This window comes from Anoplophora glabripennis, unplaced genomic scaffold (genome assembly GCF_000390285.2).
Source record: "Anoplophora glabripennis isolate ALB-LARVAE unplaced genomic scaffold, Agla_2.0 scaffold2133, whole genome shotgun sequence".
In the NCBI taxonomy this organism is placed as follows: domain Eukaryota; kingdom Metazoa; phylum Arthropoda; class Insecta; order Coleoptera; family Cerambycidae; genus Anoplophora; species Anoplophora glabripennis.
This window is the reverse complement of record NW_019418206.1, coordinates 3,294-18,914: the sequence shown is the minus strand read 5'-3', so window position 1 is coordinate 18,914 and position 15,621 is coordinate 3,294. Positions and strand designations below refer to the sequence as shown.

Here is a 15,621-nt window from a genome sequence, read left to right as displayed (position 1 = left end):
ATCTGATTGGTTTCCATTGGATCGTAACACGTTATGATTCCGAAAACATGAGTAAAAGAAAAGGGATAACATATACATATGCACTATAAGACTATAAGTTTAACAGCACTATATATGCACTACATGGTAAAACTATTATACATTACATCATGCAAAAGAATGTCTAAATTCTAAAATAGCACGAAATCTCAAAAGAAAACGAGAAAATTCATTAACATAGTTTCGGAGTATTTAAAGAATACAACAGTAGATGAATACTTCAGGAGCAGCTCCCTGCAATTGAAAGCAGCTAGTAATACAATTCTAAGGTAGTTCTCTAAAGTTTGTGGTCTATTGGTAGGTAGGCACTGAAGCAGCTGAAAAAATCTGATAAAAAATTTTTGACATCTTGGTATCTTAACTTCTTGTTAATATTAGTCTTTAATCTTGTTTTTAAGTCAATTTTTGTCTTTTATAAATTTTTAATATTTAATGAGAAGACAAACTTTTAATGAAAGTGTAAGTAAATTACTTGTTTTTCTTAGATATTTCACTATCTATTTCAGTCTGACATGGATATGAAAAGTGAATTAGATCTTAGTGGTAAATTAATAATAAAAGTGCAACTTGGCGATGATATTCGTCGAATTCCTATCCACAATGAATCAATTACGTACGACGAACTTGTTTTAATGATGCAGAGAGTATTTAGGGGAAAGTTAACTGCAAATGATGATATTACAATTAAATACAAAGATGAAGGTATTGTCGAATATTAAAATATATATATATTTTTTAAATATAAAATAACAGATACAGTAAATTAGGTTTTTTTCAGATGGCGACCTTATTACAATATTTGACAGTTCCGACTTATCTTTTGCGATTCAGTGTAGTCGTATATTAAAATTGCAAATTTTATTGAATTCAGATTTGAAAAATGAATGCTTAAGTGTATTATCAGAACCTGAAGTTACGAAGCTGAAGAAGCAGCTTAGAAGTATAAGAGACCAAGTTAACAAGTTATTAGATTCAATTGATGTGAATGAAAATAAACATTCTTCAATACAAGGTAGGTGCTTGAATTAGATAATTATTTATGGATATTTATTGCTTTTACTACAGATCTGGTATTAGTATTGTATATAACGCATTGATTTTTATAAGTTGCGCTATCAGATAAGTCAAAGTAAGAGCTGATACTTGCCTACAAATTTAACGTAGACCCTCAGGATCCAGGGCCAGGGGGCATTGCAATTGACATCCTCAGGTTTGACCAATTATTATGCAATTATCAGTAGTATTTTGACAAAAAAAAAATACCAAATAGTATTTTAAATATAAAATAGTATTTTGTATTTTGTAATTAAAATAGTTTTGTTGTAACCAAAAATATATTTTGTATTTCAAATACTTTAATAATGTATTTTGTATTTAAAAAAGTATTTAAAATCTTCTAAAAATAATTTAAATACTCTTGAATATTTAAATTACTCTAAAGTATAGAGTGGCCCAAAAATCGCGCAACGCTAACGTGCAATCCGCATGGGCCGTTTCCTCCCTAATACAAGGTTCATAGCTGTTCTATCGGCAGTTTAACGGTTGTCTGTGTGCAAAGCGATATTGTGGCTATACAAATTTGTAACTATGGCAACGGGATCACTTTATCGGTTTACGGTCGCGCGTGTGTTTTTAGTGACTTCATACTATCGTTATCATGCCGAGTATCGAAACATTCTTTCCGATTTCGCCGAAAAATTTCCTGATTCTCATGTTCCGAGGCATTCGCGAATTCCTCAATAACTTTTTCCCGAATTGGATTGGTAGAAGAGGTCAAATCGAATGGCTTCCACGTTCTCCGGACCTGACTCCCAGGGTGTTCAAAAATCAATTACCGGATATCGAGACCATGAAAAACATCATAACTGATGAAGTCGCCCAAATGAATGATGATAAACCTTTAGTGAAGCGCATCTGTAAAGCCGTTAAAAAGCGATGTCTGAAGTGCATCCAAGAAGATGGAGGGCACTTTGAACACAAGCTGTGATACCAGGGAGTTGGTTTTTATCTCGCTTCAAACATAATTTGTATACTTTGTTTTTTAAAGAATAAATTTTGTATTTTTGCTACGTAATTTCATTTTTTTTCATTCGGTTGCGTGACTTTTGGGCCACTCTGTATTTAAAATACCTTGCTTGCTTTGTACTTACAGCATATTTTTTTGTCAATCTTGAGTTTCACAAAAATATTAAATATTGTTATTGAATATTTTCAATATATATTTAATATTTAACATATGTACTTAAATTACTATTTTAAATACTAAGTAATTTATATTTAAAATACTTTGCCAAAGAAGTAATTTTGTTTTGAAGATTTTAAAATACTTCCGTACTAGTATTTTGTAATTTGTATTTTAAATACATTGTGAAAGTATTTTGCCCAACTCTGGTTGGTGTATTGTAATAGTTTAAGTAAGTAACAAAATGCCCCTTTTTGAGGCACACTGTTAAATCTGAAGGCGTTGACTATACTGCCCCTTGTTGCCGATAGCCTAACATCCAAAACTATAGCTAATGTCAACAAATAAAGTTGTCTTGTATATCTAATGGTACTGGTTTAATAAGACCTATCATTGAAATGGGAGTATATTTTTAATTTTTTAAACATGAGTTCAACTATCAAGAGAACTATATTTATTAACTTTTTCTTTTAATAAATGAAAATTAATGGTTGTTGTGATATATATTTTTTAATTCTAAAATGATATTTATTTAGAAGGAACCCTTTACAGGTGCATCTAAGATGCACTTAAAGTAACTTAAAAAAAAACTTAAAAATCTGGCATCTCGAAAACCAGTAGCCTAAAAACCCGAGAAAACCATTAGTTCATTAGAGCTCTGTGATTTAAAATGCCTCAAAGAATAATCTGAAATTATGACGGATTTAAAAAATAACCTGCGAAAATTTACCCACATAAAATTCCTTAGAAAAATTTTCATTTTAGTAATTTTTTGTAGTATTATATAGGATATGACAAAATATGTTGATCACCTTATAAAAAATTGACTTAAATTGCAGAACATGTAAATATACGTTTAAAAACATCAAGAAAGAGAGCACAGATACATTTTATTTATCATCAGGAGACTAGTGGAGTAAAAATTGAAATCAATTTGATAAAATTATACAAAATATTGTAATTTGTTACTGTGCTATATTTTGGTAACTCTCAAATAAAAATAAATTCCAAAACCTACTCTGTTCATTAAAAGGACATATACAGGCTGATACAAATTCGCTTCTCACTACAGGAAACTCGGAAATGGTAAGAGCTACGAAGTAGCTTAATTGGGGGCAAAGTTGCGTAATCAGGGGACCAACTTATGCCTCTAAAAAATCAAGGCTAACATGATTTGTTTTTGAAATATTTGAAAAAAACTGAAATCCGTTTTTGTTTCATTTCAGCCTTGTTTGAGGTGGTATTGAAAAAAGATCAACACTTTCTAATGGCCACTTTTTGCTCTCTATCGAATGGCATAATCAATTTTTATATGTAACGTTTCGTATCTCCAGGACCATCATAACTTCATTTTTTTAAATATGACCCTGAAAATTGTTTTACATTTTTTGCAAGCCTTCATGACCCTCAATACTGTACTACCTCAGCCTGAATCAGATTCAGACGTTTTGTCTCGAAAAATTCATCTTCAATATTCGTTCCAAATTTATCTAAATTTTTTATTTAGATTTCTTTGTTTATTGAATTATCGTACACTGTAAGTGTCGTTAGACCCTGTGAAATCCATCTAGTTATTTAAACTATTATCACCACGCATTACAATAAAACATTTATTATTATTAACTATTACCATTGCTTGGTCATACATAACTTAATAAATTGTTGTGTCAAAATTAAAACATTATTACAATTTTAATTTTATTATGACAAATTAATTCTTAGAAATGCATATGAACAACCAAAACGCCAACTGAATATTCTACTTTAAAAAACTTCAGTAAATGTTCAAAAACAATTCCGTTTTGGCAAAGGTTAAAAATGAAGATCAGTATAATATTATCGGAATTTATTATATCTGTAACTGTAACTGTGAAAAAGCATGTCAGATGTATTTGTATGAATATCCTGAAAAAAATAGATTGGAATTTGAATTTTGATCACTTGACAAGCCTCGAAATAACTATGGACACGGGAATAAAACTCTAATAATGTTTTATTTTAATGCGTGGTGGTAATAGTTTAAATAACTAGATGGATTTCACAGGGTCTAGCGACACTTTCAGTATACAATATTCAATAAACAAAGAAATCTAAATAAAAAATTTAGATAAATTTGGAACAAATACACTAAAGATTAATTTTTCTAGACAAAACTTCTGAATCTGGTTCGGGCTGAGGCAGTACAGTATTGGGGGTCATGAAGGCTTGCAAAAAATGTAATAAAATTTCCAAGGTCGTGTTTAAAAAAATGAAGATGATGGTCCTGGAGAGACGAAACGTTACATATAAAAATTGATTATGCCATTCGATAAAGGGCAAAAAGTGGCCATGAGAAAGTGTTCTTCTTTTTTCATCAATCAATTAGTTTATGATTTTTTTTTATTTTTTTCAGTGAATAATTTTACTTGCATTCGACTACTTTTAAGCGCTTTACTCGGCAACTTTTTACAAGAAACTTTTCTAAATCCATCAAGCTTGAAAGATAGAATACGATTTTGTATTCTATATTAAATAAGACATGAAAATATGAGAGCTGTATTCTAAGAACTTAATTCTAGAATAAACCACAATTATTTGTACGAAAATAAAACCAAGGAAAGCGTATTGTTAAATCATATGTATTAATCATTTCAACAATTTCGATTAAAATACATCTGACAAATCTGGAAATAATACTATAGTAAAAGCTTATTTCTAAAACTTGGATGTTTTGAAGTCAGTAAGTCAATTACTGTGTTAATTGTGATCTTGTTTAAAATATCTTTTTCAGAGTTCATAAGTATAAAAGCTTCTAATTTTTCTTGTCCGATGGAATTCCGCAACCAATTTTTGATAAATTTTAAAATAGTAAATGATCGCTCACAAAGCCATCTGCGTAAAAGAAAGAGTTAAGAGATATTTTTATGCTAAACTAAGCGTTAATTGTATAGCAGCACACAGCACAGTCTTTGCTTTCCATTCTAAAAAAGTTTCAAATTTTTGAAATATATCTAATTAAATGTTGGGCCAAGCGGCCCTTTCGGGCCGCGGCCCATCGGCAGTTTTACCTTTTTTTCCCTATGGCCAGTCCGGCGCTGGTTATATCCAATACGTCGTATAAAGCAATGTTATAACCTATTTTCACTGTATTAGCTATACAGAAAAGCTTAAATGGGAAATTCAGTTCATTTGGATTTTATTCAGAAATAATTGCAGATTCTTTTTAAGAATTAGTTGTAACTCCTTTATTTGTAGCCCAATTGAAAAAATTTTGATTCTTTTTATTTTCAACACCCCGTACCTCGAAAACAAAGCATTCTGTCTCAAAGTTTTTGCTTAGAATTGTGTGTTATATCACATGGTAAATTTTCCAAATAAAACATGTAACACCCAGTATATTTTAATTAGATTAAAGCTTTATCAATATAATTAATTGGGCAAATATTAAGTCCTATAAAGTTCCTATACAAGGTTATACTATTTTTTCATGGGTAACTTATTCCAAAATATACTCCAGTGGCATAGTTATTGGGGGAGTAGAGGACCATTTTTGAAAAAAAATCATACGCCACTGGTTTTTTTAATAATTTAAATGTTTTTAAAATGTACAATAAAAGGCAGTGAAGTATTCTTGTAAAGTATTTGTAAATTTTACTGGTCTTTAGATAATTGGGAAATCAAATAAGAAGATATTTAAGTACCTACGTAGCTATTTACCATATTCTATTGATTTCTAAATGTGTAACAAATTCAATACCCTAATATTTTTGAGAGATTTCAAAACACTACACAACATCACAAGCATTATTCAAAATGCTGTCCTTGGGATTCTTTGCCATTGAAGTTACAGGAAAATTAATATCAATATTTGAAACTTTTAAAACCCCAAATCTCCGTAGAGAAGCGTCCTATCAAAAATTTTTATAGGGCAAAAGTTGAAAAAAAACTATTTTCATCTATAGAATACGCCATTAAACTTTGGCTAAACTGTAATTAACATCCTGTATATAAAAAAATATTGCTGACTTTGAATAGTATTCTTCTTCTTCTCCTTGAATAGTGTTAATTAAAGCTATTAGAATTTAGCTAAAAATTCACATATTTTCCATAAAACGTGTAAACATATTTTTAATTTTAGCTTATTGAAATGTCACTTTCTGAACCAAAAATTTTGTATATTTAGGTTGCTTTTATTTGGTATCCAGATAAACAAAAATTATTAGAAGGGTTCTTCGAAAATCATAGATAAAAATGTTCCCTATTTGGTGCAATCATACTTTGTTAGATAGATATGTGGGAGACATTGAGAAAAAATTTGGGAAAACTAATTGAAACGTGGAAACTGATGTAAAGCTTTTATTATAGAGTTTCTTATGAAGAAGAGAGCGATATGTTTCTCCAAACAGCTCAGAAATTGTTAAGCTATAAACTTACACCTTCGCAACTGGAATTGTTTTAAATCTACCTGGAAAACCTGGAAGAATTTAAATCTTTTTATCAAAATTTAGTATGCACCCTGAATAAAACAATTAATACATTTTGTCAGACCCTGTATAACATACAGGGTGTCCCCCAAGGAAGTGGACATTCATCAGGTAACAATAATAATAAGCAAGTGAGCCTTCTAATTTTTTTTAAAAAAATTGGTTTTTTTAATATTTCCAGAATGTGTAAGTGCTGTAGATATTTGGAGTACAATTTTCTGAGGCCTAACTTCTACACCTGTAATTATTACCTGTGTGTTTTGCAAACCAGATTAAAAAAAATTACAAAAATAATCACTTATCGAATTTTCGTATTTAATTTTTTGGAGTAAATTGCAGGACACAGAATTTTTCAAAATAATTTTGATTAATTAATAAATACTAGAAAACTAAATCTGAACATTGTTAATATAATCAAAACTTGAGAAATTCATGTTTAACAAAGGACCTCGCACTTTTCTTATGGGAAGTGGGTTTCGGCCAATTTTTTTTAAACTTCGCAGGTTGATAGTTCTTAACATGTAGATCAAAAGTCTCAATGGGCACAAAGCCCCAAATCCACCCCTTCCACCCAAAAACTGCCTCCAAGTAAAGGGGGGATTTAACTGATTTCTGCATGTAAAACAATTTTTTTTTTAATAAACCCAACAACGACTCCAAACAACCACATTTTTGACTATCAAACTACCCCACTTGACCCCGCCCCTACGAATCACCATACGGATTTTCCAGATCACTGTATTTTATAGAAGCACGTATTCTTTAAAATACCAACAGTTTTGGTCTCACCGATATAATGGGTTTTGCATATCGCTGATTACGTATCTGGGGTTAGTCGAATCTGCAACTCAGTTTTACGAAAGAGCATGAAAATTGTTATTAACAATTTAATTGTTTATATAACTGTAGAAAGTTTACTTGTCGTTTTATGAAAAAAGTTTCAAATAAAATTGTTTATTTCAATGAAATCTAAAAAACTATTCTTGTTTTTTCTAAAAATCAATGTTTTAGCTTTAAAACGCCACCAAAGTTTACCACAGAGTATACGTATGGTAGCTACAGATATACACATTAGGGTGGGTCAAAAAAATCGACTATTTTTTTTTACTTTATACTCTGAAAAATAGGTTGCTAGACACCTCTAGAAAATTATCACCAAATATGAGCTCTTAATTTTAATAGGAAAATTAATATCTCTATCAACTGTTCGTTAAAAATATCTCTCCTCACATATTTGTAGGAAATTGAACGCTCTACAAAAAAGGTTTCTTACAATTTTTTCGTAAACCTCACCGTTTAAAAGATATTAAAGGTTGAAGTTTGATTATTTTAAGACAAATTTCTGTTTTGCTTATGAATTTTATAACTCGTTAACAAAAAATCATTATGAAATGCGCAATCCATAGTTTCGTAGGAAATTAACTGCTCTACAAAAATAGTCTCTTATGATTAGTCGATTAAATAAAGCGTTTAAAAGATATTCATTGTCAAACTTCAATGCACGCCAATTTTAACAGTTTTTGATTAATAATTACGAAAATTTCAATTTAGTTTACGAGTTTCAGGGAAATTTATACAAATTTGAGTTTCTATCGTAAAAGTAACCATTATAGAGAAGTTCTTTGTTCTAAAAATTTATTTGAAACTTTTATTCTGATAATATTTTTATAATTTTATAATTAATAATTTAAAATCCCGATCGTGTTGTTATTTTTTTTTTGAAAACTGTTCAGAACGTATTTCAAAACTTTTTTGCACAAAATATACATGGAAAAAATCTGATTCCAACTAGTGAAACTCCTAATGCAGTCAAAAGAATTCTTCGCTATCATACTCAATGGTTAAAATTACAAAAAAGTTTCAAAAAAAAATCAGCACAAAACCAAAATGTTTGAAATTTTATAACTCGCTTGATGATTAAATAAAAAATCTTTTCAATAACAAATTGAACATTTTTTTCCTTTAAGATTAATACTTTTCATAATAAATTTCTAACAAAATTGTCATTTTTTCAAGATTTAGTGAATCATTGACTCAGAAATAATATACTAATTTTTTTTTCGATGTAACCAAACATGCTTACGACTAAAAAAAAACTAGAAAAATAGTTTAAAACATTTCTCTGTTCATAGAAACTCAAATTTGTATAAATTTCCCTGAAACTCATAAACTAAATTGAAATTTTCGGAATTATTAATCAAAAACTGTTAAAATTGGCGTGCATTGAAGTTTGACGATGAATATCTTTTAAACGCTTTATTTAAATATTTATAAAATTCATAAGCAAAATAGAAATTTGACTTAACATAATCAAACTTCAATTTTAAGAGACCTTTTTTGTAGAGCGTTCAATTTCCTACAAGTATATGAGGAGAGATATTTTTAACGAAACAGTTGATAGAGAGATATGAATTTTTTTTCTAATACTGAGGAAAAAATGGAAAACTGTAAAGCGGAGGACCTTCCTATTAAAATTAAGAGCTCATATTTGGAGAGAATTTTCTAGAGGTGTCTAGCAACCTATTTTTCAGAGTATAAAGTAAAAAAAATAGTCGATTTTTTTTACCCGCCCTAATACCACATGTGTTAAGTTTAACAGCGTCTTACAGCTTGAATATTACTTTTTCTAAAAAAAATACATAAAAACTTTTTTTTAGATTTTGCCAAAATAAATAACACTTGAAATATTTTTTCATAAAATGACAAATAAACTTTCTACAGCTATATAAACAATTAAATTGTTAATAACAATTTTCCTGACCCGATTTCGTAAAATTGAATTGCAGATTCGAATTCAGCGTGAAAAAATATGTGCAAATATACGTACAAAAAATACGTGCAACTATAAAATACAGTAACCTGGAAAATCCGTAAGCTGATTAGTTAGGGGCGGGGTTAAGTGGGGTAGTTTAATAGTCAAAAATGTGGTTGTTTGGGGTCGTTGTTGGGTTGATTAAAAAAATAAATTGTTTTACATGCAGAAATCAGTTAAATCCCCCAGCTACTTGGAGGCAGTTTTTGGGGGGGAAGGGGTGGATTTGGGGCTTTGTGCCCATTGAGACTTTTGATCTACATGTTAAGAACTATCAACCTGTGAACTTTCAAAAAAATTGGCCGAAACCCACTTCCCATAAGAAAAGTGGGGGGTCCTTTACAAATGAAATTAGAAACAATAACTTTTAAATAAGAAAAATTGTATGTGATGATGGATAGTTTGAAAACCAACATTAATCTTCACAATTTTTTATTATTTGTGACATTAAATGATAGTTAAAATTCTTAAAAAAAAAACTATTTTCTATTAAGCAATTTGTTTCGAAATCAGAAAAATACAAAAATTTGACAAGAGTAATTTTTTTCCCCAAGTATGCAGAAGTATAAATTAGACTACACGAAAGAGGATGACTTGCAAAGAGCTTTGTTCCTTTAAAGTTTGTGCAATTCCTTGTGGGACGCCCCGTATAATTTTGGTATAAATTAAATGCTTTTGGTTATTGTATGAAAAATTTTAAATAGAACAGGGCGAACAGGCTCATGTCGACAACCCTTCAAATACATCCTTGAACAAGGTGAATTCTAGTGAATTCGATCCCCTGCAAGAAAAAAATTTAAAGAATGGAACAGAAGATGTTAAAGAGTCCTCCAAACCGCCTACTCCTCAAGTTAACAGTGATAACTCCACTACTAGGCCACAGTCGGTTTCCATGACTTCTACCCCAGGGCAGCAATCCATAGTAACTTCAGCAGCTAACCCACATAATATGAGTGACTACTTTGGAAGATCGTCAAGTGCCAACTTCCCCGGCATACAATACGGTTCATTGCCTTATCAGCAGTATAATTTTCAGCAGACTGGGTAAGCTCTGTTTCATACCAGATGCCCTGAATATTGTAGTTTGCATGTTTGTATTCTGATATATATATATATATTTTAAATCATTTGGTATGACAATGTCTACATACTTTTTGTGTTTGCTCAAATGCAATGCAGTCCAAATTTGTACTGATGTCAAAATTTACAGAACTTTACTAATGCATCGTAATTTAATGAAGAAAAAAATTGATAGACTTTTGATTTAAAGGACCCCGCACTTTTCTTATGGGAAGTGGCTTTCGTCCAATTTTTTTTAAACTTCGCAGGTTGATAGTTCTTAACATTTTTAGGGCACAAAGCCCTAAATTCACCCCTTCCCCCCCAAAAACTGCCTCCAAGTAGCATTTAACTGATTTCTGCATGTAAAACAATTTATTTTTTTAATCAACCCAACAACGACCCCAAACAACCACATTTTTGACTATTAAACTACCCCACTTGACCCCTCCCCCCACCAATGAGCCTACGGATTTTCCAGATTACTGATTTTATAGTTGTACGTATTTTTTGCACGTTTATTTGCACATATTTTTTGCACGTATTTTTTTGCGCTGAATTCAAATTGCAACTCAATTTGACGTAAAAAGTAATATTCAAGCTGTAAAACGCTGTTAAACTTAACACACGTGTATATCTATAGCTATCATACGTATACTCTGTGTTAAACTTTGGTGGCCTTTTAAAGCTAAAACATTGATTTTTTGAAAAAAAAACAAGAATAGTTTTTTTTAGATTTTATTGAAATAAAAAACTTTTATTTGAAACTTTTTTTCATAAAACGACAAGTAAACTCCTCGCTACTTGGGGTTAGTTTTTGGGGGAAGGGGTGGATTTGGGGCTTTGTGCCCATTGAGACTTTTGATCTACATATTAAGAACTATCAATCTGCGAAGTTTCAAAAAAATTGTCCGAAAGCCACTTTCCATAAGTGCGAGGTCCTTTCCTCATAGAACTAATGTGAAAATAAGTAGTCTATTCTCTACTTTAAAATTTATTTATTAAACAGATTTTAAAATCATTTTTTCTGGTTTTATGACAATAAATTATAGGAAATCAGAAAAGATAAACAATTTTGTTCTTAAAAAGTAGAGAACAAAAAGCCATCATAAATTTGTATTTTTTTTTTAATCTAGACAAAATGTATATTACCGTCTAATATGTTCTATCATGAACAAAATCGACTTATTAATATTGGCAAAAGTTTTTCTTGAAAAAATTTCTATCATTTTTGTAATTATTAATATTGTTGAGGTGAAAAAACGATTTCTAATATCAATCGATTTAGTTCCCAGTAGAACAGAAAAATATGTTGAATTTATTACAAAAATATTGTTGCCTTTAAAAAAAAATAATTGGTCGGTAGTTAAAATAGCATTTTTTTTAAATTCAGGAACAAAAGAAAAATATTTGTGTGAGCATTTTTTTGTAGCAGATGAATATTTAAAATATATCTTTATTTTTAAATTTTTTTTGGTCTTTTATTAGTATTAATAATATGAGTCATGTTAATTTTATTCTAATATTAATTATTCTTTCATTTGCAATATACATACCCAGAATACAATCTAAGTAAATAGGATTACAATTTTTTACTAACTAAATTCTTGAAAAATTTATCAACAAATTATCTATCAGTTCATCAACAGTTATCATTTTCTATACAGGATGTTACAAATTCGCCTCACTACAGGGATCTCAGAAACGGTAAGAGGTGCGAAGTAGCTTAAATGGGGGCAAAGTTGCGTAATCAAGGGACCAACATTATGCCTCTAAAGAATCAAGGCTAACATGATTAGTTTTCGAAATATTTAAAAAAAAAACGAAATTTTGGAAATCCGTTTTTGTTTCATTTCAGCCTTGATTGAGGTGATATTGAAAAACAAACACTTTCTCATGTCCACTTTTTGGCCTCTATCGAATGCCATAATCAATTTTTGTATGTAACGTTTTGTCTATCCAGGACCATTATAAACTTCATTTTTTTTAATAGGTACGACCTTATAAATTTTGTTACATTTTTTGCAAGCCTTCATGACCCCCAATACTGTACTGCTTCAGCCCGAATCAGATTCAGACGTTTTGTCTCGAAAAATTCATATTCAGTGTATTCGTTCCAAATTCATCTAATTTTTTTATTTAAATTTCTTTGTTTATTGAATTATCTTACACTGTAAGTGTCGTTAGACCCTGTGAAATCCATCTAGTTATTTAAACTATTACCACCACGCGTTACCATAAAACATTTATTATTATTATTATCTATTACCATCACTTGGTCATACATACATAATAAGTTGTTACGTCAAAATTATAACATTATTACAATTTTAATTTTATTATGGCAAATTAATTCATAAAAATGCATATGCACAACCAAAACGCCAACTAAATATTACTCTTTAAAAAATTTCAGATGTTCAAAAACATTTTAGTTTTGGCACAGGTTGAAAATGATGATCAGCATAATATTATCAGAATTTATTATATCTGTGACCGCAACTGTGAAAGAGCATGTCAGATGTATTTGTATGAATATCCTAAAAAAAAAAAAGATTGGAATTTGAATTTTGAGCACTCGAGAAGCCTAGAAACAACTATGCACATGGGAATAAAACTCTAATAATGTTTTATTTTAATGTGTGGTGGTAATAGTTTAAATAACTAGATTTCACAGGGTCTAACGACACTTACAGTGTACGATAATTCAATAAACAAAGCAAAAAATGTAATAAAATTTCCAGGGTCATATTTAAAAAAATGAATTTCATGATAGTCCTGAAGAGACGAAACGTTACATATAAAAATTGATTACGCTATTCGATAGAGGGCAAAAATTAGCCTTGAGAAAGTGTTCTTTTTTCAATATCACCTCAAATAAGGCTGAAATAAAACAAAAATAGATTTCCAAAATTTCGATTTTTTTCAAATATTTCAAAAACTAATCATGTTAGCCTTGATTTTTTAGAGGCATAATGTTGGTCCCCTGATTACGCAACCTTGCACCCATTTAAGTTAATTCGTATCTCTTACCGTTTCCAAGATCCCTGTAGTGAGAAGCAAATTTGTAACAGTATGTATAGGTACATATATAATTTGTTAATATATATTTCTAGACGATATGTTCCCCAAGTTATGGATAGTTCTCAAATACCCAGTTCAAATTCATATTCAAATCAGCCACAAGGGAGTGTGCCATATCCACAGCAGCAACAGTATGTTCCGGGTGTTTATTCAACTTCGGGCCAAGGAAATCCATACTCTAAAGGATTTACACAACCTTCCCCTCAACATGGATTTTTGCCTCCTCGTCAGTAGAAATATGTATTTCTTTTAATATGAATCATTTAACTAATTAAGAACTAAGACTTCAGTAGACATAACATTATGGATACTATTTTATTGATATTACTTTATTCATTTTATTAAGTATACTTTGCGTTTTATTGTCTGCTATAAATAAGCTGTAGTTGTTAAGCAATAAATATTTTTAAAATATGTTCGTAATTTTTGTGAATTAGTTGGAAATAAGAATTGGAATATTTTTCATATAGGCATGTGGAAATAAACGATATATCATCTGTCGGTTCTCAAAAGAATACAGTCTGCATTATATTTGTTGAGATAGAGTTCCTAGAGAAGAATAAGCCAATAAAGTTCTGTTATCAGAACTACTGTAATAATTTACCGCAGCAGAGGCGTGCCTTGAAATTTTCCACGTTATTTTCAGAATAAAATAATTATACACACTAAGCATGATACTCTTCAACTGGGAATTAAATGCCTTTCTTTTATTTTTTACCTCCATTGATTTGTTTTGATAAAACATTACACTGGACAATATACTTATGAAGAAACACGCCCTCCGTAACTGCAAAACAGTGCACTGCAAGCTGCTATGATGAACGTTGGACCGTCAATGTCTTTCTACCTCAGGTGTCGAATGCGTTTAATTCTAAGAAGGTGATGCAGGGTTTTTCCTAGACTTCTATCAACAAATATCGTTTGGACTGGGCATCTAGACATATTTATGCTGAATTTTGGTGTTCATAGTTTATTTAGCAGTTCCCAGATTTACATGCTTTATTACACTTTTTAAGAATCTTAATTTGTAAACGTTTCAAACTACAACTACCTCATTTGTAGTTCTGTGATTTGGCACCAAGGTGCTGTATGCTGTAACCATAAGAGTAACTAAATAGTTACTCTTATGGCTGTAACCACAGACCACCTAGACTGGCCGTATCTAATTCCAATGCAGGGGTACCAGTGAATGCAAAATCCGGGGAAGTAGAGTGTGGAAGGCAATCTGATCGCGCGCATCTTTAAGCAGATCCGGATTAAGTAATATTTTTATTACATATTAAACATATAATGCATCTTATGACAAATTTTCAATTTTAAGTTTATAATTCAGAAAATAGAATATTTTAGTGTCATATTAAATAAAACTACAAAATAATTTAAATATATTTATTGTCTAAATAATATTAATTTATTTAATATTTGCCTTTTCGTAGATTTTACCGAATTAAATAATTTTGACTTCATGATTTATTCGTACATCGATATACTTTTCACATTCAGCCCTTACAAGTTCTATTAAAAGATTACAATTGTTAGGCAAATTATCAAATATGTTCACATTCAGAAAGTTTTTCAATACATGATAAACAATTTTATTTTTCTGTAGCCTAGGTGTTCTGCTTTCATCATTATTAAAAAATTTTATTAATTTTTCTGTTTCTTGGCATATTACTACGACATCTCGAGATGGATACGTCAAACAACCACGATGTTTAATAAAAATTAATTGACTGTATGAATACTGTGTATTTGACATTAAACTATTTACACAGTCTTCACATTTTATTGGCTTTATTATAGAACGTGTTACGAAACCGCCAATATATACTATAATGTACCTACTTGTAGTGTCCAGTCCTGTTTTTAATAGTCTTCACCCATCTTCGTTTTATGTCAACATTCCTTGAAAATTTGTAAAAATTTGAATATTAGGTTTGGAAAATAGAAGTGTACTTAATTATTTTTTCTTTTGTCACAAA

The 15,621-nt window shown here is 30.0% G+C and overlaps 1 protein-coding gene across 1 annotated transcript; it reads left to right on the top strand.

The window, feature by feature from the left end:
• Positions 1-385: 385 nt before the first annotated feature.
• LOC108916642 (protein TFG) lies at positions 386-14,053 on the top strand. Its single transcript, XM_018722939.1, has 5 exons — positions 386-498; positions 546-741; positions 818-1,051; positions 10,201-10,540; positions 13,672-14,053. Exons 1-5 carry the CDS (start codon positions 472-474, stop codon positions 13,871-13,873), a joined length of 999 nt encoding a protein of 332 aa, XP_018578455.1. The 5' UTR covers positions 386-471; the 3' UTR covers positions 13,874-14,053.
• Positions 14,054-15,621: the final 1,568 nt, after the last annotated feature.